The sequence below is a fragment of the Vicia villosa genome, linkage group LG7 (genome assembly GCF_029867415.1).
Source record: "Vicia villosa cultivar HV-30 ecotype Madison, WI linkage group LG7, Vvil1.0, whole genome shotgun sequence".
NCBI classification, from domain to species: domain Eukaryota; kingdom Viridiplantae; phylum Streptophyta; class Magnoliopsida; order Fabales; family Fabaceae; genus Vicia; species Vicia villosa.
Genome location: NC_081186.1, coordinates 94,357,007 through 94,379,101, shown reverse-complemented (window position 1 = coordinate 94,379,101; position 22,095 = coordinate 94,357,007). Strand labels below are relative to the sequence as shown.

Sequence of the window (22,095 nt, the reverse complement as noted above, 5' to 3'; positions counted from 1 at the left end):
ACAGGTTTCTTATCTTCTTGTTATTTTATTCCTCAGAAATGGCTCTTGAACCAAGGATCTTCAGTCCCAAAATGCTCAATTCCAGGAATTGGTTCTAAACCTATTCAAGGGGAAAGAAAAGTTGAAAGCCTTCCTCGCTAAGGACATGAAAAAGGAAAGTCCTGAAGAGAACAAGGATGATCAGTTGGAACAACTACAAGCCGAGATGGCAGAGATGAGAATCCAAATGATTGGTCAGATGGCTCTTATCCAAAACATAGCTCGGGGGCAAGAAGAGTTGAGAGTCCTCGTCAATAAACTTCAAGACAATAGAGTCAGGGATCCAATCATCAGTCAACCTCCGGTAAAACAAGCTAACTTGGTTGAGAGAAAGATGAGGATAAGATAAGGAAAGAGATAGGTACTACTGATAGTCTTTCAATTGAAGGAAGAAGGTCTTATAGGGTTGTCGCACCACGAGTTCAACAACAGAAAGATCAGCGTAGGCAGAAAGGTGGTCAACATACTTGGAAATCCAAACCTAAACGACCATTTACCCGTTACACATGTCGCTGCCTTAAGCTTTACAACAATTGCTCAAGCAGAACTTGATAACTCTGTTGCCTCCATACTCAGCTCCAGCCGACCCTGCTCTTGGTTACAAACATAACGCGAGATGTGCTTATCATTCTAATAGTCCTGGTCACGATACTGAGGACTGTGGTCCATTGAAACATAGGATCTAGGATCTGATTGACGAAGGAGTTTTCGAGTTCACACCAGATGGTCAGAATGAATTTTTCTATCTTCAATCAAATTTCGAAGCTACAAGACACATCGTCTGAAGTGACATTTGAATTTTCATTTGTGATTTCTTTTGTTGGCTTAAACACGTACTATTATGTTAGACTTTGTTTTCTCATTAATGCATTACATATGTTTGTTTTGAATCCATTCGTTATCACTATATTTAAACTGTGTTTCTTATTTCTTTTTGTGATATTCAACTCTTGATAAAGCTGTAAGCTTTTAGGGGGAGGATGACGAAAACGATACCATGATGTCATACATGATGCTTTTGAACAGACTGTGCTGACGATGTACAAACATTGTTTCAATTCCTAAACAGTGGAGATATAAGGAAGAGCAGCCTCATATGGAAACCATTGGCAAAAAAATAGAGGTTTTGAAAAAAACCCTATGAAAAATGTTTGTAAAATTGTGAGTGTTTGTGTAGCGTAAAATTGTGAATGATTGTGGATGATTGTTGATGAAAATAAGGGTGGAGAGTGCTCTTTTTATAGAATGGGAATTAGGTTAAAACATCCTAAATAAGAAAATGATCCAACCCAAGGGTCCATGGACTCTCTTGGTCACCAAGATTAAGAACCTGGACATACTTGTGTCTAGGTGCAAAAAAGATTAAAAAATAGCAAAAAATATGACTAAAGTGCATCAAGCGGGATTTGTACCCGTGACCTTCTGCTTGCAAATCTTATTTTTTTACGAATCGTGTTATGTTATTTGTTTGAAATAAAAAGCCAATTGAAAGTGTATGAAGTCAGGCAAACAATTTGCTATTTATTAAAATATGAATAATTTAAGAGTAAATTATTATATTTTAAAATAGACTTTAAATTGAATATTTGTAAAATTCAAGATATCAATGTAGATGACCCCAAGATTTTTTATAAAAAATCAATTTTGAAATAATTTTGAATATTTGAAAAGGGTGAGCAAATTTTGGGGTACAACACGTGTGATAATATATAGAGATGTATCTCAGAATATACCCTTATTTTTTTGAAAAAAAGGACAAAATCAGAGATGCATCTCTGAATTCTGTCTGGATTATATAATATAGTTTGTAAGGTTCTTATTGATCTACAATTTCTATAAACAATGTCTCCCATTCCTTTTTTATACAAAAACCAGAATGAGCCTTTATCCCCCATCTTGCATTTGTGTATTTTAATGGAGCGAAATCCCCCACTTCAGTTTAGGATCTCTGAGGACATACTTCTCCTTGATCTGAAATCCAAATTGAATATGCTTGAGTTTCACCCTCGATTGACAACAATGGAGGATATGATTCACCATGCTTGAACTAAAAAATGGATGATAATTTGAAGCTTGTGTGGAATACCTTTTACCGGCTCAACTAAAGGTCTGATCGAAGTGATGCGACGATTCAAAGATTAATAGAATATATGATAAGAATGTTGCAACGTCTTGAACCACCCGTTTGTAATGACATCTAATACTAAATTTATGTAATGTTTATTATCTGGGTAATATTTATTTTGATGTTAATTTATGTTGGCTTTCTGCCATTGTTTATGCATGTTGCTGTTTTGAACTAACCGGAAAGTTGAAAAACATTTACTAAGGGGATTACGGAGATACATGTCTCCGAATCAACCTTTCTGTGCATACGGGGATGCATATTCGGACCAAATTTAGACAGAACAAGGATTTCTCAACAATTTCGTTGAGATGTGTGTGAAAAAGGTGCGTCCGGAGATGCATCTCCAGATGTTAGGGGCATTTGAGACTTTCACAATGGTGGGGGGAGAACATAAGGGTAGAAAGAACAACTTAAAAATGAAATCACTTTCACCATGGTGGGGGAGAACATAAAGGTAGAAAGAACAACTTAAAAATGCAATCACTCATTTAGATTTTACCGACAATTAATCTGCCAAAAGTAGTGTAGACCAACTTAAGGGGTGGGGTCAAACATCCAATGCGCCTGTGTAACCAAACTTTTATCAAAAATCATTTGTGAATTTCTTAATGCACCCTATAAGTTATTAGCACACATCGTGAAAAACCAAAAAATACCCCTAGATTCCTAAAATATATCTACGCACCCAATTCACACACAATTCATTCATTTTTGAACCACGCCCAATTCTATGAATAAATTTATTCTGGAAATGCAATTTCAGAGTCTTCGCTGGAAGAATTTTTTCCCCATATCTCAAATACATTTCCCTAAATGCCACAATCTGTAAATTAATTCTGAGAATGCCACACTTTTGGACCATGTCGCCATTTGACTTAAAGACATGGTGGGGCCCACGCTAACTGCAAAGCATGTCGCCATCTCATTGGGAGACATAATGGAGCCCGTCTGAGAAAGTGAGCATGTCGCCATTTGACTTGGAGACATGCTATTATTTTATTTTATTTTTCGTTTTTGTTATTTTAACTATTTTATTATATTGAGTTTATTTTTGTTATATATATTTATATTATATAAATCCAATAAATAATTTAAATTATGATTTTACATCAATTAAAAAATAGTTTAAAAAAATTAAAATTAATTAAAAAAATAATTTTAAACCATTTAAATTATTTATTGGATTTATATAATATAAATATATATAACAAAAATAAACTCAATATAACAAAATAGTTAAAATAACAAAAACGAAAAAATAAAATAAAATAATAGCATGTCTCCAAGTCAAATGGCGACATGCTCACTTTTTCAGACAGGCTCCACTATGTCTCCCAATGAGATGGCGACATGCTTTGCTGTCAGCGTGAGCTCCACCATGTCTCCAAGTCAAATGACAACATGGTTAAAAAATGTGGCACTTGAAAATTAATTTTCAGATTGTGGCATTTAGGGAAATGTGTTTGAGAGCTGTGTGTTACCCCACCGTATTACACTGTGTCATATGGGGAAAAAATTCTCGCCGGAATCAGAAAAAATAGTTTAAAAAAGAAGGAACTTTACCGGACGCACGGTGTAACGTTCGGCAGGCAAGCATGGAGGCGTGGTTGAAATGGGCAGTAGCGAAAATTTTGCTTTAATAAAAATGAATGGAGTTTAGAAAATGAATGCCCATTATGAAATGAAGTTTTTGCATTTTTTTTAGATTTCGAAAATGCAATAGTGTGGACTATATAAACTTGAGGGGTGTGGGCTCAAACATCCAATGCGGCTTGTAACCAAACTTTATCAAAATCATTTGGGAATTTCTTTTATAATAATGCACACCATGAAAAACTAAAAATACCCCTAGACTTTCATGTATAGTTCTGTTACCATCAAAATTTTAATGACCATTTGTCATTCCTATGACAGTGAAATTATCTTCTGATGCATAGTGGCTTTCAAGCAGCATGAAGATGCATGGAAGTTTCCACGGTTAAATGAAGAGTGTGCAAATATAGCCAAACACTTTGAAAGTGAAGTGTTTGGCTATATTTCATTTCAATTGCCAATATAGGCTCATAAAACAAAATCAACACAAAAACAATTGCCAAACACTAAATTTCATTTCATGGCACTACAAAAGAATCAACCTGTGCTTGAGAGGAATATAGTTCCAAACTCAAACTTTTGTTACACACTTGAAAAAACACATCATATAGATCCTAATAATGATCATGTAGATCATAGTAGTAATGAAATTTCCTAAATGAAAACCATCCATAAGTTTCAGATCATGATAGTTAATATAATCACAACCATATAGATCATAGTAATGACCATGTACATTATATTTGTTTAATGATTGATTAGATACAATCATCCAAAAAAAAAAAAGCACCCTACACTAGAAATCCATTTAAGACTCTGCTGACAAGTTTTTGGCTGGAGCCACCAGAGCAACAGAACAACGATCTGTGCTACAGAATTTCTTGTAAATCGCCCTCAGCTTACTCTCAGGTGCAGCAGAATGAAAACTGACCATGTGTGTGGCACAATCCCTGACACCATTAACAACAAAATATTACTTTCATAAAAAACAAACATCTAGTAGAATATCCAAAACATAATAGAACTGTGCTGATGATACTACCTTAGTTGCTCCTCAGAATAGCCTGTGTAGTGCTTGAGAGTGTCAGTCCACAAAGGACTCCTCTTAAGTGTAGATCTTGCGGCATAAACAGCAGAAGCAGCAATCATAGAAGGAGAGTACAATGATACAGTAACATAATGCATCATAGAAAGTTCAGCTAGGAAATTCACCATATTCTCCATCTACAACATTGAGAAAATCAAATTCCACATTAAACAAAGCCAAATCACATTAAACTGTAATAAATTTCACAATCAAAACTTTATAAATAATTGTTATATATACCTGTTCATCAGAGGGAGTGGAGGCTTTGATGTACCGAACCAGAAAAACATAAGGAGTAGGAACTGTTAAATACCATTCCAATTTTCCCAAGATTGTTTTCTCCATAACCAGAACCTGTTCTCTAACATAGGCATTGTCTGATATGCATACAAAGTCAGTAACCTGTATACACATAAGAGGAAACAAAGGCACATTCAACTCACCATATAAAACACTTTTGCAGTGTTAATATTTCATCATAGACACATTAAATGACATGTATAAGGAAAAAGGAATTTTACCTCTGGTGCCCATATCTCTTCATATTTAGAAGCAATAAGCATTGAGCTTATGCCAACAAGCTGAAGTTCCTTTCTAGGAACAGCCTTCATGGACAAAAATCGGTCAACAATATTAAGAGTCAGATAGAAAGTTTCTGGCATGAGTTCGAATTTCCGATGAACTTCAATCAACCAATCAACAAGAATCGCTCTCATCTTGGCATTTATATCTGGCTGTGAAACCATGTAATCATGTACAGGACAGTCATCCTGTGTCAATCATCAAATTCACAATATTAGATAATATGGAATAAGAAACTATCATCAATGTACACAAAACAAAACATAGAACAGAACATTACTTCGCTGAGTTTGTAAAACTGATAAATATCATCAATGTACTCAGTTGCAGCCAACTCATTATCCTTGTCAGTTGCATCAATGTTCATTACCATATCATTTGGCACATTTCTACCAGCAGCCTGAGTTAAACAACCAAACAAAAGACCATACTTTAGTCTAATTGAAACACAACACTCTCTAAATACAAAACCAGATTTTCACATGAGAAATAGAAAACAAAGGGGTTACACATATATTAACCTTGCTTCTAGCTGAAAGCACAGAACTGAATGTCCTGACATTTATCTTAGATCTTTCTCTTAACTTTCTTCCTTTAAGAGGCTGTTTCTCTTTCACTTCAGATTCATCATCAGAGCTGATGACAATAACTTCATGTTCAGCAGGTTTCTGAGCTTGTTCCATCTTTTTGGCAGCAACAAAGTTTCCATTGACAACATCAGGTACTAATATCTACAACAATATCAAATTCCACCAAAACAGATTCAAATAAAGCCTTACAAGAATCTTCAAAATTCCTTTAAAAATTTAATAAAATTAGGATAAAGTAAACTCAATAACAAGGATAAAAATGCACCTTGTTCTTCTCTGCTGCTTGAGCAATAGCAGCTAATTGATTCCTGCAACAAAACCAACAAACAAATTTTAAAAAAATTGTTTAAAAAAATTAACTTTAATTAAAAAATAAATAAAACCCAAACCTTGTGATGCGCTTAGGCTCATTAGCATGAGGATCTGCAGGATTAATCACAAGATTTCCAATATCTCCAAGAACCTTTCTGTTTCTTCCTTCTACTCCTACATTCTTTTTCTTATTCTCACCTAAATCCATTCACAACAGAAAAAATCAGAACTTTCAACAACAAAAAACATCATATTACAAAAAAACCACACTCAACAAACAATCAAATCAACATTTTACAGAATCACATAAACCCTAATTCTTAAACTAAATTACCAAATAACCCTTAGTATTCCATTTCACTAAAGATGAGAAAGAACAAACAAACAAACCTCTGGGTTGTTCAATTGGAGCGATAGCTTTAGACGCCATAGTTAGACTTAGATTATTATGAGGTTCTTCTTGAAAATTGGATCCAAAAACACCACCGAAACTCGAGAAGATCGAAGAAAGAAACACACGAATCCGACTGTTCCTCTTCCCTTCTTCTTCTCCTCCGATGCTTTCTTCGTCGAAAGTCGCCACCTCAACTACGCATTCAACCTTTGTAACCGATCACAGATACACACCAGTTCGTTCCCTCGCTTTGTTCTTGGTTACAACGATTGTGAATTTTCAGTGTTTTTTGTTTTTCTCTGTGATAGCAATGTTTGCGAATTACGAAATGATTTATAAACGAGACTTCCAACGGTCGATTTTTTTGGTCAATTTTAACCGTTGGATTTCTGTTTTGTTATCCGACGCTTATCGAACGCTTACGGTTTACGTTTTCAACGCTTTTTCTTTTCTTACACTTTTTTCTAGCCGTTGCCTCAGTGACGAGTCTTCTAAGTTCTAACCGCTCCTTCCTTGTTTTGATCTTTTTTTAGGCACTTTTATCTTTTTGTAATTTATTTTGTATTATCTTTTTACTATATATTATTTGCTTTAAAAGAATATTTATTAATTTATTGTATTATTATTATTATATAAAAAATCAAGTATTTGAATTATTCTAGTAAAAAAATAATTTGATTTAAATTTGGTCAACAAAATAACAAATAGATTAATTGTTATGCATGATCACTGTAAAATATTTTATACGGTCGGTGCATCACAATGATTTATAAGTAATATTTTACATGTTATTAAAAAAAATTAAATATTTAAAAAACTTTAACGACTTTGATTTATTGACAGTATAAAACATCTTTACACTTATTTAAATAATTATTATTAAAACAAATTAAGAATTTGAATTATTCTTGTAAAACAATAATTTATTTAAATTTGATCAACAAAATATGTTTTTATTTATTTCTGTCAAATATTATAATTATAATTATTATTATCATTCTAAGAAAATTAAGTATTTCAATTATTCTTGTAAAAGAAATGATTTTATTTATTTTTGGTAGAAAAATAGGTTTTTATTTATTATTTTAACAATAATATTCAAAGGATATGTACTATAAATATTTTTCTTATAAACTCGCACTATTAATTTGAAGAGAAAAGTGATCATACTTTCAATCAATCACCACCATATATTCAATTAAAGCATTTTTTTATGAGTTTAATTGCTATGCACTATCAGTGTAAAACTTTTTACACTCTTAATGCATCACAACCACTCAATCATATTATTTTTAAAAAAATTAAAATAAAAGTCAACCACTTTCAATAGATTAACGGTTGTGATTCACTGACGGTGTAAAACTTCTTTACACCGTCAGTGTATTCCAATTAAATTCTTTTCTTATTTAATTTTTTTTAATAACATGACATTTTAATAATTTTTTATTGGATGACAGTGTAAAATTATTTTACACTATCAGTGCACTAACTTTTAACTCTTAATTTGAATTAATTTTGTACACACCTAATATTTTAAATATGTTCTAAAATTATAGATATGATATAATAAATTTGATTTCTTATATTGAATGTTTGTGAAATTTTAATTTAAACTAATATTCTACGACACTAAACTCATAAAAGTACCTAGATAAACAAATCAGCTCTTTTATCCTTGGAATAAAACAAGAATCTGTTTTTATTTATTTTTCAAAATAAAACTAGTAGACTATCTGTTGCATGGAAAATAAAAGTTTATATTAAGTCATTCACAAATAAAATAATAACGACTAATTATTTTGTATTGTTAAACTAATTTTATTTTAAAATGGCAATTGTTTGAAAAAATATTATGACTTGAATTTTATGATCCTTTAACACGTTTACCTATATATTTTTGAGTTTAACTAATATGCATAGTATAAAAAAATTTACACGATCGTTCATTAAAAAATCACTATATTTTTACACCAAATTACTCATTATTTTAATGTCGTGCTAATAGTTGTGCAAATGTAAAATTGAATAATTTAAAGTCCAAAATATAAATTAATAAACAAAATTTAATGTAAATACTTATTATTCAAATAACTCAATTAATTAAATTAAATTAAATATAAATTTATTGTATTTAAATTTAAAAAAAAACAATTGTTGTATGCTACTTATAGCCAATTACGGAACCGGTATGTTAAGGAGTTTTAATTGAACTCCTTGGACTAAAAACATGATTATTTTTTTAAAGGGGTTTTAATAAGTAAGTTATGTTTAAATAAAATAATGTTAAAGAAGAGATATTTGAATAAAATATTAATAAGTAAGCAATAATAATATATACATTGTGGAAATTTGACAAGTAAATTGTTATAGTCTAATGGTAATTCAATTTTTAAAAAATAATACACAATGAGCGCGCCACATAAGCAAATGACATGTGTCATTTTCTTGCGAGGTCTAAAACGACAGAATTTCATTTGATAAGGTTAGTTTTACAACAACAAAATTTACAGGGGTAAACCAAAAATCGCCTATATGGCAAGGGGCAAAAATATGAGTAGCCAAAAATTAAAATTACGTAGCTTTTGCATACAGTTGTCCCATCTGTACCTAATCTTCCAAGGCACAACAGAAGGTTTACTGAACGCCAAAACAACTATTTAGAATCGATTTCCAACCAAAGGTTCGACCAATTCCGGTTGACCGCCCACTCAATGGCTAAAATATCTCCCATAAGCTCTGCAAAAAGCGTGTTCTTCTGACCTAAAAAACACGCAAAGGTACCAAGATACTCACCCGAGATGGCTACGAAAAAGGCTCCCATTGGCTGCCATAACCGGGACACCACTGGAAGCGCCATCAATGTTGACCTTCTGCCACCCCCTGATGGGGATAGACCACAAAACCTCAATGCAAATCTGGGGCTTTGGATTGCTAATGTTGATAGAAAAATTCTTCAAAACCGCAAAATCTTTGATAGACAAATTCAAAGAGCCGGATGTGGGATTCTCAGCCAACCTAGTAAGAGAAGTGATGGAGGAGCAAGAAGAAGTCCAATGAATATGTTGATTTTGAAACCTTGCGATATTTCTAGCATGCCAAATGCAGTTGACCGCTGCAATACAAGAGGCAATATGAGCAACATTGCATTGATTAAAACCATTATACTTCATCACCGTCAAATAGTCCGCAAGATTATTGATTATTATTCTAGAATCAAGCATGCTACCAAGCCAAGTCCAAACCGCTTTAGAATACCTGCAGCTAAAAAACAAATGAGAGAGGTTTTCCTCTACCATATAACATAGACTGCAAATTGACGACAAGTTAACATCTCTTTTGCCAAGAGCATCATTAGTTGGCAACTTGCTATTAATCAATCTCCAAAAAAAAAACGGATTGAGGCGAAGGGATAAAAGGATGCCAAATCAAATCTCACCATGCAAAACCCTGCTCGTTCAGACCATCACTGCTAACATGACTATACGCCTTCTTTAGAGAGATCTCTTCACTGACAGACAGTTTCCAAATCAATTTATCCTCATTTAAACAACTGACATGGATTTTAGAATCTAACTGAAGGAAGGCAGGAAAAAGGTGAACAAGATTATTGGGCAGCTCAAGAATTTCCCAACAAAATGCTTTTAAGACAATCCTTCAAATGGTGAATCTTGTCTTCTGGAATCTGTAGCATATTCACAAGTGTCTCCCCGCACCAATTGTCGCGCCAAAGTTTGATATTATCACCCTTACTAATCAACCAAGTAGAATTCTCCATTAACTCTTGAAGATAATCCTTGCAACCAAATCGATAAAAAAATACATGATATTTGTGCTGACGACCCTTCCTGAAAACTCTTGCTTTTAGAATGTTGGCCCAAGAAACAGTCTTGTTAATTATGCTCCAGCATTGAACCAATTTGCTTGCTTCATTAGTAAATCTAATGGATCTGAGACCTAACCTCCTTCTTTATGTCGTGACAACAATTCTTCCAAGCCACCGTGATCGATAAAAAAAGATATGAATAAATATAAATATATTTAAATCAACTGATTTTGTTTTTTTTCTTCTTAGTGAGTTTCACCACTAGTTATAACCATAAATTAACGGACCAATTATTTTTGATTATTGATCCGCTGTCGCACACGGATCAAAAATGAGTAACTTTAAAAAGCGTAGTACAGCGACAATTGACTCGAATATCATCTCAAGGATTCTTGTTATTACTAACTGAAATCGAATTGGGGGGGTTTGGTTTGATGGTCGAAATAGAAAAAAGTGCTTAATAAGTGATTATTGAAATAAGCTGTTTTGAAAAAGTGATTATAAAATTAAGCCAATCTACTGTTTTCGGTTCCGGCTTATCATGGGTTTCTACCTTACCAATTCCCTAAGCGGCTTCGATCTCTATTCGATTTCAATATCAATTGACAAGCGCAAAAGATATTAAACAGATTGGATTCCTATTCCGAATTAAGCAAACGGATTAATACAATCGCGGATTAAGCAAACACGATATAGAAACGCAATTTAACGACGAAGCGACGTAAACAACGATTAACAGTTAGGAATACAATCATACGAAATTAATCAAAATATTCCACGAAATAACAGATTAAGCAAATGCAAATTCATAGAATATAATTGAAAGAGAAACGAAATTGAATTGATAAAATAAAAACCTCAAAGCTTTTGGAATTCGATTACAGTAGATCGACTCTGGATGTTTAGTTCTCCATTCAAGCGTACAAAGCAAAAGAGTGGAAACAAAATTGTGAATAGTAAAACGTGATAAACAGTAACACGGCTGCTAGACCTATTAGGAATCAGCCAAAAAACGTTTATGACCCAACTGGGTCAAATGACAAAACCAGACCCACTACTAAACGACCCAAAAACTGAAAATTAAATAGTGCTGCAGCTTTAAACGCAATTCTGGGAAATATAGGTTCCGATTCTGACTTTGACTCCAACATAAAAGTTGTAGCTCTTTCTCTTAGCTTTTCGGCGATTCTTAGAACGCCTCAATCGGACTCCTGAAACTCCAGATATGATTGTTTCCGTGCAGACTGTTAAAGCTGAAAATTAAATACGAAAATCAAATAACAATAAAAATAAACTAAAATATAAAAACATTATAAAATACAAAAATAAGACAAGCAAACCATGGAAATGTATAAGTACAACCGTAGAGGAATGTGCATCAAAATGCACTGATCAAATTCCCCCACACTTGAACTTTTGCACTCCGAGCAAAATGAAAAACAAAACAAAGAAAGCACAAATACATCAACAGTTACTCATCCTAGGCTACCAATCTTCTTCCGGTAAGTTTGCATCGACAGGTACTAATCTTGCACACTAAGGACATCGTAAGGACACTAACCACAGATATGCAGACATAAGCCTCCTAAATACACAAACCAATTAAAATCATATTATTATACCATAGCCTAACTTACTCATCCTTTTTGCTCTTTTTCATTCAGGCGCAATCACATTAAGCCCGTTATCTCCACACACTTATAGCAGGACGACCGGTTAGTGACACTGATCCTTTTTTGCATGGGGCTCTGGTACCTAAGTGGTATTACCCCTTTTATTCCCCAATTGTAGTTGCGGGGGATCGGACCGTAATCTTCCCTACCAAGTTCAGCACCAGAAACCGCTGAACCAACTAACAAAGAGTCTTATTCAACTTTTTCTTTTGAAAGTTCCACAATCGTTGGGTTAAGTGACCGGGTGAGGGTTACCAAACTTAGAAGGTGCATTCCCCTTTTCTTTTTCTATTTTTTTTCGGAACACTCACTTATATTCATCGGCTTCCCTGCGTAAAGTGTGTGAGAGATGGTGCCGACTGCTAAAATAAACTACTCAAGAGCTGTCAGAGAATGAGAATTTAAGGCTAAAACATAATAAAAAAATTCAAATCGATTTCCATATGCAGGAGACTTATGGTGTTAGAACGATACCGATCTTGTGAATTTTTCCCACGTCTCCGCAAACTCGACTCAAATCAGTCTATAGCCTAAAACTTTCAAGAAGATGCATTTTTTATTGGTTGAAATTAAAACAAATTTTTTTTGAAAGAAAACAAAACAAATAAATGATTCTCTCCCCCACACTTAAGACATACATTGTCCTCAATGAAAGGACATAAATATGAAATAAGAGTGAGAGAAAGGAAAGAACACACCCGAGGGGTTAAGGTGGAATGTAGCTTTCATGTCTGGTGGTTTTGGTGGAGGCCTTTCTGCATTACGAACACATGAAATAGGAAAAAGTAAATAGCAAGTGAACTTGGATATTAGTAAAAAATCTGGTGGCTTAGGAGGAATAGTCTGCACATATGGTAAACCTGCAATAACAAAAGTATGAAAAATAGAAAATCTATATTTAGCTTGTGAGTCAGATAAAATAGGTGGAAGAGATGCACAAATGGTGAAAGATAACACCATGTTGTTTGGCTTAATTAGAGTTTCCACCAAAAAAAATTCTGCTATGGACAATGGTTGCTTATGACAAAAATCCACATTCTTTTTGTCAAATTCAAGAGTTGTTGAATTTGCTTTCTGCACAAGTGGTTGTCAACATCAAACTATCTTCACCTAAAATGGCTGCATTGATCTCAAGACAAATATTACAAACACCACATTCACAAGCAAAAATTTCAAGAGAGTTATCTACTTCAAGAGAAGTATATAATTCATCCAAATCAGATTTCAAGAAATTTTGTGGCATAATCTCTTTCATGCATTCACTTGAATTTTTGTTTCTTACTATGAGTTCATCATATGAAACAAACACGATTTTAATGGGCTCACCTGGAAATTCATCAAGGTTGGTATCACATCGTGTTAACTCTAACGATGCAACAGGTTGTACATCATCATGAAACATCACGTTCTCTTGAATTTGATGGACACTTGAGATTATTTGTTCACCTTGGACTTTTTTAACTGGAAACATAGATTGCATATGTTGTTGAAATTGCAAATTATTTTCAGTCATTCGCTTATTATTTTCAGCCATTTACTTGATAATTTCTTCCAAATATGATTGTGTGTCAGCTTTCAATGATGCATTTTGTTGAAATTGTTGATATGGCCAAATAGGGTGCTCTTCAATGTATGAGTATTGTCCTTGAAGATCACCTACCATTTGGGTCTCACCATAAAAATTAGTATCTAACAACATAGGACATGCATCATTACCATGAAAATTTGAAGAACAAATATTGCAAATCGCAAGTGGAATATGATTTTGATAGCACGATTGATGTTCTCTTGCTTCCATCAAATTAATAAGATAAGCCAATTGATCCAATGAGTCTCCCATTTTTTTTTACACTAAAAAACAAATATGATTAAAATGAATTCAAAAAAATACAAAAGCACGAAATTTAATCTAATGAAGACAAATAAAAATTCTAAAGGAGTACTGTTCGTCGATTTTTTCCTGACTTTGTGGAAAAAATTCGGAACGATTCGAAACAGTAGCTTTCAAACTTACCTGATAGGCTGGAAAACTTATCACGGTACTGCAACCGGAATTGCAACCCTGAAAATGAACAAACACAACACAAAAAAAAGAAAAATCCTAGCAACAACACTATGCCTAATATTAGTTAATAACAACAAGAATCCCCGGCAACGGCGCCAATTTGATCCGCTGTCGCGCGCGGATTAAAAACGAGTAACTTTAAAAAGCGTAGTACAGCGACAATTGACTCGAATATCGTCTCAAGGATTCTTGTTATTACTAACTGAAATCGAATTGGGGGGGTTTGGTTTGATGGTCGAAATAGAAAAAAGTGCTTAATAAGTGATTATTGAAATAAGCTGTTTTGAAAAAGTGATTATAAAATTAAGCCAATCTACTGTTTTCGGTTCCGGCTTATCATGGGTTTCTACCTTACCAATTCCCTAAGCGGCTTCGATCTCTATTCGATTTCAATATCAATTGACAAGCGCAAAAGATATTAAACAGATTGGATTCCTATTCCGAATTAAGCAAACGGATTAATACAATCGCGAATTAAGCAAACACGATATAGAAACGCAATTTAACGACGAAGCGACGTAAACAACGATTAACGGTTAGGAATACAATCATACGAAATTAATCAAAATATTCCACGAAATAACAGATTAAGCAAATGCAAATTCATAGAATATAATTGAAAGAGAAACGAAATTGAATTGATAAAATAAAAACCTCAAAGCTTTTGGAATTCGATTACAGTAGATCGACTCTGGATGTTTAGTTCTCCATTCAAGCGTACAAAGCAAAAGAGTGGAAACAAAATTCTGAATAGTAAAACGTGATAAACAGTAACACGGCTGCTAGACCTATTAGGAATCAGCCAAAAAACGTTTATGACCCAACTGGGTCAAATGACAAAACCAGGCCCACTACTAAACGACCCAAAAACTGAAAATTAAATAGTGCTGCAGCTTTAAACGCAATTCTGGGAAATATAGGTTCCGATTCTGACTTTGACTACAACATAAAAGTTGTAGCTCTTTCTCTTAGCTTTCCGGCGATTCTTAGAACGCCTCAATCGGACTCCTGGAACTCCAGATATGATCGTTTCCGTGCAGACTGTTAAAGCTGAAAATTAAATACGAAAATCAAATAACAATAAAAATAAACTAAAATATAAAAACATTATAAAATACAAAAATAAGACAAGCAAACCATGGAAATGTATAATTACAACCGTAGAGGAATGTGCATCAAAATGCACTGATCAATTATTCACTAATAAGTTATGTTAGAATCATGAATATTAGTCCTAATTCTCTTCGAATTTATGAAAAAATTTAGAATTAATATGATTAAATGGTGAGTTATATTGAAACTTTAATGTTAGGGATGGCAAACAGACCCAAACCCGCGGGGCCCACCCGCACCCGAACTCGTTTCAACGGGTGAAAACCCGAGTTGACTGGGTTTGGGTTTGGGTTCGGGTGCCACCCGATATTTCGGGTGTGGGTTTGGGTAGTGTGAAACCCGCGCCCGAAACCCGAAATCACACCCGAATATATATATATATATATATATATATATATATATATATATTATAAATATAATATATTATATAATATATATATATATATATATATATATTATAAATATAATATATTATATAATATATATATATATAATATATATAATATATATATATATATATATTTTTATGGAAAGTTGTAAGAAAAATATATTTTATGTATTTTGTTGCGGGTTTGGGTTTGAGTGAAAAAACCCAAACCCAACGGGTGTGGGCGTGGGTGTTATTTTGTCACCCGAATAGCTTTTGGGTTTGGGTTCGGGTTCGGGTGGTAATTTCGGGTGCGGGTTTGGGTAGTATAAAACCCGCACCCACGGACACCCGTTGCCATCCCTATTTAATGTTAGTGTATTTAATAGTGTTAGAGATCGCATATTAGGTAAAATAGCTGATTTCACATTGTTGAGTAATAGATGAAATACGATGAGAGTAACATGTGATAATATTAATAGCTGAGTAAAAGAGCATATTAGTGGTCAATAGTTATACATAAGAATGAACGATGACAAAATCTACCCCTGAGAAGTTTTCTCACTATTAACGCCAAAATCTCAATTTAGTTTATGTCATTTTATTTTTCATGACAAAACAATTATAAACAACCCTTGTTTAGAATCATAAAAACGGTTGAACCAGTCTTTAAACACAATCAATTTCTATGGATACAATAATATTGCACTTGTTATTTTCACTGCAACAAGTAACCTTTTGACGGTCTTTATCGCCGCCCATGCCTTCTCAGGAGATTGTCGCCTTCACATTTGTGACACATATTGAACATAGAAATCAACATTCATTTGGTGACACGCCACACTGGGATCTATTCTCGACGTCTCATGAGGGGAAATGACGAACATATTGGCGATGACTCTCAAATATCTCATCAATCCTTCCTTTACTTCAGCAGGCAGGTCGACTCCTATTTTACATACCTCGCATGATTATCGTCCAGCTGGATGGTCTCGAAGTCTCAATCTAAAACTGGTTTCAAGATCTTTGCCTTAGTCCTGATTGAGAGTCCCAATTCGTCTCCTAGAGACAACTCCTCCTTGCAAGCATCAAGGTTGATTATATTCTTCGCCTACTATCCTCCCCGACACTCTTTTTATGGACGGTGGTGGCTGCTACAGACTTCTTCAATACCTCAAATTGTATATGACGAGCTCCACTGATGCTAACTTTGATCGTAATTGTATTTCAATTTCATGTGCACATGGGAAGCTACGATATCTAGAGCCGCCATAAATGGTCGATCGAGAATAAGGTTGTAAACATTGTCGCATGGAACAACGAAGGAAAAAATCTTCACCGCCTTTCTCCTAATCCCCGCTCTTTAGGTGACCGATAAGTATATTCATTCGCTGGGACGGGTAGAAGATTCCTTAAAGGGAAGTAGGCTTTGGCCTTCACATGGCTTTAGATCTTGTTTTGTTCGACCGAGTTTAATGAAAATTTTGAAGTATAGTACATTGCCAGAGCTTCCTTCATCTACGAGGATCCTTAAAATGGAAAGATTAGTGATGATAACAGTAAAGACCAGTGGAAGAAAAATGTTGGGAACTTCTTCCACCTTCTCATGATCTCGAAATTCCAAAATTTATCTATCATCTCCTTGCTCCTTCCTTGCCTGCGGTGGTAAATTCGTCAAATCATAGAAGAATGGATTCAATTTTTATGAATGAATATTTGCTTATCATATTTATGGCGAAAGTTGAAGAAGAAGTTGATCTAAAAAATTAGACCGTGTTCATCTAAATGTAATTGTCTAATTGGTTTGGATCCAAATCGAAAAAATCTCATCGAACCGATAAAAACCTGACTGAATAGGAGGATTGGCTAGATCAATGTCCAATTGTGGAGATTCGTAGAAATTAACAGACGACTCTCACAGACAAACGAGGTCACTGTTCTGTAGGAAACAAAACTATTGATACAAATCCCTAGAGTGACGACGCACGTTGCTCTGGTGCGGTCACGAGGTAACTCAAGTCGTTCCAACACAGTTGCGTAGGGAGGACCTGCAACGTTAGCACTCTAACGTCCAAATTAGTCTTTGAGTAATTAATATGAAGTAAATTTTGGATCGAACAATCGTACTTGTTTCCGTGCCAATGTGGTCTTTATAGGATGGGGCGAAATTGAATCTCCGGTTTTGGACTTGAGGCTAGCCCAAAACTTAACCTAATCAATTTTAACATAAGTAATGAAAAACAACAAAGTAAAAACTATGCTAAAATTTTCGTAGGTCACTCAAACAATCTCGTAAGTCCAACTGAAATCATTCATGTATAAATCTTAAGAGTGTGTTTGGATGAAGCATTTAAATGAGGTAATGTAATGTTTTGAGGGAATTTAAAATGATTTGCACAAAATTTATTGTTTGGATACAAAAATAAAGAATTGTTAAAATGATGGAAATTTATGGAGTATTTCATCTTAAGTTAAATTTAATCATTTTGAAATGACACCAAAAACCAAAGAATTTGAAATTCCTCTCATCCTCCATGTTACTATTATTTCTTCAAAATTTGCAAATTGGTCCTCATATTTTTCAAAATTACATAATTGACCCTAAAAATTTTCAAAAAATTGTAAATTGGTCCTTAATAATTTTTAAAATTTACAATTTGATCCTTAAAAATTTCAAAAATTGCAAATTAATCCCTACTTTTCAATTTTTTAATTTTGGGCCAAAAAATTTAAATTTTATAAAAAATAACCCTAAAAATCTAATAATGAATTATCTTAATATTCCATCCAAACAAAATAATTTAAAAATGAATGGATTTCAATTGAATCATTTGAATTGCTTTGAATTTTAAATTTCTTTAAAATTTCCAATTACTTCATCCAAACACACTCTAAAGGTCAAACTCATTTAACACACAAAAACTAATTAGGTCAAACTCATTTAACACACAAAAACTAATTGTTAAAAGTGTATGTTTGTTTGTTCGGTTCACATTTTTTCCATTTATCATGTAAAACAACAATGCAGAAATAAAATCAAAATATTTTGACATGTCTTCAATCTTATAAGGCTAATTATAATTTTGCAAACTCGCCTACCACACTCACTTTTTTTGATATGCAAGTCATACCTGAACTAATTAAATACCACACATTGGAGTTTAGATATCATTTTCAATGCCAATTGTTGAAAATAAAGTCAAACCCAAACCCATGTAGCTCTCAGCTGTATCCTTAGTGCATTATATATGCCTCAGCTGTCAATGGAGTGCTGCATTTTATATCAGAATAAAATAAAATTCACGTCATTTTCAATAATCAATATACTTATTTTGCTTAGCCTTTTTCTTCAACAAAAATTCAAAGTTTCTTACCTAAGATTTACGTATTTCAACACTTTCAATCATTGACTTAGAGCCTCTTTAGATAAACAACTTATTTATATTTTTTTAGTAATAAACTTGTCATTTTTATATTAAAAGATAAAATAAATTTAAATTATTTTCATATATGTTATAAGTAGTTTTTATTAGATATTTTGAAAACTTTATGAAAATAAATTTAAAAAATATATCAAAAATAATATGAACTGTTTTGTTTAAACTTTCTAAGAGTCACAAAATTTATAATAATAGATAGTAAACTCAAATAAATCCATCCATACAAACCCCTATTAATTGCACTAAGTAGCCAACAAATTATTTTTCTAATAATTTTGAAAGAGTTTTTAATAAATTAATAATTGATATGTATAATTAAAATAAAATAAAAGCATTTCTTTATTACATACCCTACCCACCCAAATATCCATTTTTTTTTATGAAACACATGCAGTGTCAGAATGCCACCGACTTACCGCCATAGCTTCTTCCACGTGTCAACTTCCTCATGGCTTTATCATGTTGTGATCACATGACTCTAACTCTTAGATCTGAACTTAGGAATTTCTAATGCTTGAAACTTAGTTTTCCTTATAACTTTTACACAAAGAGAATCAATTCAATTATAATTTTTCTTTGCATTTTCATAAAAGAGATATTGAATTCTCAATTTTTAATGACTCATATAATATATCATCATCAACTATTTATAATCTTTTGGTGGGCATGATCATTTGTCTATTCTTGGTGTTTCTTTGACTCCTCAATTATTATGATTTTTGTCGTGATATAACTTAACTAATATTACTAAATTTAGAATATCAAATTAGAATACCAAAATAACTATTTGTTATACCAAACAATGTCGGTAATAACTTTCAAATCTAAATATATGTTTATACATATTTATAAATGTCTCACCTTAACCAATCGTTAGTTGGCTCAGTGATGATTAGCGCTGAACTTAGTAAGAAGGACCACGGTTCGATCCCCACAACTACGATTTAAAAATATATCTACGTTTCAAATATTTAATTTTGAATATATGCAATTATGCATACAATTTTCACTTTACAAACCGGGTGAGATTTATTAACTCAAATAATTGAGATTAACCAACCTATTGTATATTTTAGTAATTCATCAGAAAAGCAAGGCTTCTTAAATATAAACCACTTGACAAACCATAGCTGGCAGCATATGAATCCTACATTCTCATCCACTAACTCATAAAAAAAAGCTACTTACTTAGTTTGCTTCTATTCACAATAATTTCACACACACATCAAGAATAATGGAACATAGAAGAAACTCATCATCATCAACATGGTTTCTATTCTCAACTCTTTCTTGTATTTTTCTTTCATGTTTCTTAGGATCTGTTGGAGCTTACAAAAATTACACAGTGGGAGATTCTCTAGGCTGGTTTGACAAACTTGAAAAACCTGCTGTTAATTATCAGAAATGGGTTGCCAAGAAACAATTCAGCTTGGGGGATTTTCTCAGTAAGTCATTTTAATCACTTTTTATAGCATATATGTTTTAGTGATCTCAATAATTTGATCTCCAATTTACACTGAACTATGTTCTGTTTATAATCATAAATATTAGATCATGAAAAATGTTTTATAAAATTAAACTCTTTTTAGATTAAATAGTCAACACTACTATGGTATCTAATCAAATTGACAAAAATCATGACAGGTAAACAAGATAAATTTTGATGGTATGATCATTCATCTTGTAATTCTTTTGTTTTTAAGCATATTATTACGAGTCTTGTTTGTGATTTAATTTATTCATTTCTTCAAAGTAGTTTATGAGAGAGGCAAAAATTAGATTGGTTAAAATTTTCAACTATACTATTTATTAGTATGAATTATGATTACTGATATCACCTAAGTGGTTGTGTTTTTTATTTCCTCCATGTGATGTTTATGCTGTTTTTTTGCTTTTGTTGAAGCATTTAGTCAATTTATAAAAGTATGCTTAAATTAGAAGCACTAACAAAAGTACAATGTTCTATTCTTGTTATAGAATCTTTCACAACTCTAATTATTCTCAAAGTACGTAGCTTAATAAAGAAAATTAGTTACTGAAAATGACAGTTTCAGTACTTTTTCTTGTTTTTATTCCTTTCTTTCGTTACAAATATTCTCTTTTCACACCGAGTGACCACTCTGAATCACTGATTACTGACAGATTGATTCAGAGTGGTCACACGGAGAGTGGACGTGGTACTTATGATGTTATTTTGATTTTGTATGTAGTTTTCAATACCGACAGTAACCACACTATTGTTCAAACATACAATTTCACAACATACAAACAATGTGACTACGACGATGCACAAGACAAAGACACAGTCCAATGGTCATCAGGTGCTCAATCCAACGGTGAAGTAACTCCACTCACAGTGGCAGTTCCTTTGCTGAAAGAAGGACCAACATATTTCTTCTCAAGTGATTATGATGGTGAGCAATGCAAGAATGGACAACATTTCAAAATAAATGTGACTCATGGATTAGGGTTGCCGAAAAGTCTTCTACCAGACGATGATTCTCCGGCTCCCGCAAGTCCGGTATCCGGTGACGATGATTCGGCACCGGACACGACTGTTCCTTCCAATTTTAACAATCCTAAGGAAGACAAAGATGATGATAAATCAAGTGATGTGAAATCTGATTCTTGTTCAGTGTTGAAGTATGCACAACTTTACAGCAAGTTTTATGTGTTTCTTGTCTTGTTAGGAATGTTTTTGTTGTTTTAGTAAGTGAAAATACCATTTATTTATTTTATTGTAATTTTTTTATAGGTGTTATTATTTTGTTGATGTGAGGTGTGAGATAGGATATACCATATATGTTATATTGTTGTATAAACTTCAAATTATATTTATGGTGTAAACTTCAAATAATATATATTGAAAAAGAATAAAAGTTCCAGAAA

General features: G+C 32.9%; 2 protein-coding genes across 2 annotated transcripts; one reads left to right on the top strand and one right to left on the bottom strand.

Moving 5' to 3' along the window:
- Window positions 1-4,256: 4,256 nt before the first annotated feature.
- Window positions 4,257-7,099, bottom strand: LOC131617857 (G2/mitotic-specific cyclin S13-7). The gene is made up of 9 exons (XM_058889122.1): window positions 6,722-7,099; window positions 6,409-6,529; window positions 6,285-6,327; window positions 5,951-6,160; window positions 5,710-5,829; window positions 5,369-5,617; window positions 5,088-5,249; window positions 4,803-4,984; window positions 4,257-4,710 (listed from the first exon to the last, which is right to left on the bottom strand). The coding sequence occupies exons 1-9, from the start codon at window positions 6,759-6,761 to the stop codon at window positions 4,569-4,571; spliced, it is 1,269 nt and encodes a 422-aa protein (XP_058745105.1). The 5' UTR covers window positions 6,762-7,099; the 3' UTR covers window positions 4,257-4,568.
- Window positions 7,100-20,330: 13,231 nt separating this feature from the next.
- Window positions 20,331-22,095, top strand: LOC131617856 (early nodulin-like protein 18). Its single transcript, XM_058889120.1, has 2 exons — window positions 20,331-20,651; window positions 21,417-22,095. The coding sequence occupies exons 1-2, from the start codon at window positions 20,441-20,443 to the stop codon at window positions 21,914-21,916; spliced, it is 711 nt and encodes a 236-aa protein (XP_058745103.1). The 5' UTR covers window positions 20,331-20,440; the 3' UTR covers window positions 21,917-22,095.

What these genes read in the sequence shown, in the direction of transcription:
- LOC131617857 (XM_058889122.1), bottom strand. Translation starts at nt 6,761, where the DNA reads ATGGCGTCTAAAGCTATCGCTCCAATTGAACAACCCAGAG. An exon ending in TCCAATTGAACAACCCAGAG is followed by an intron (nt 6,530 to 6,721) that starts GTTTGTTTGTTT and finishes GAATGGATTTAG; the next exon opens with GTGAGAATAAGAAAAAGAAT. An exon ending in AGTTTTACAAACTCAGCGAA is followed by an intron (nt 5,618 to 5,709) that starts GTAATGTTCTGT and finishes TGATTGACACAG; the next exon opens with GATGACTGTCCTGTACATGA.
- LOC131617856 (XM_058889120.1), top strand. Translation starts at nt 20,441, where the DNA reads ATGGAACATAGAAGAAACTCATCATCATCAACATGGTTTCTATTCTCA. An exon ending in CAGCTTGGGGGATTTTCTCA is followed by an intron (nt 20,652 to 21,416) that starts GTAAGTCATTTT and finishes TTTTGTATGTAG; the next exon opens with TTTTCAATACCGACAGTAAC.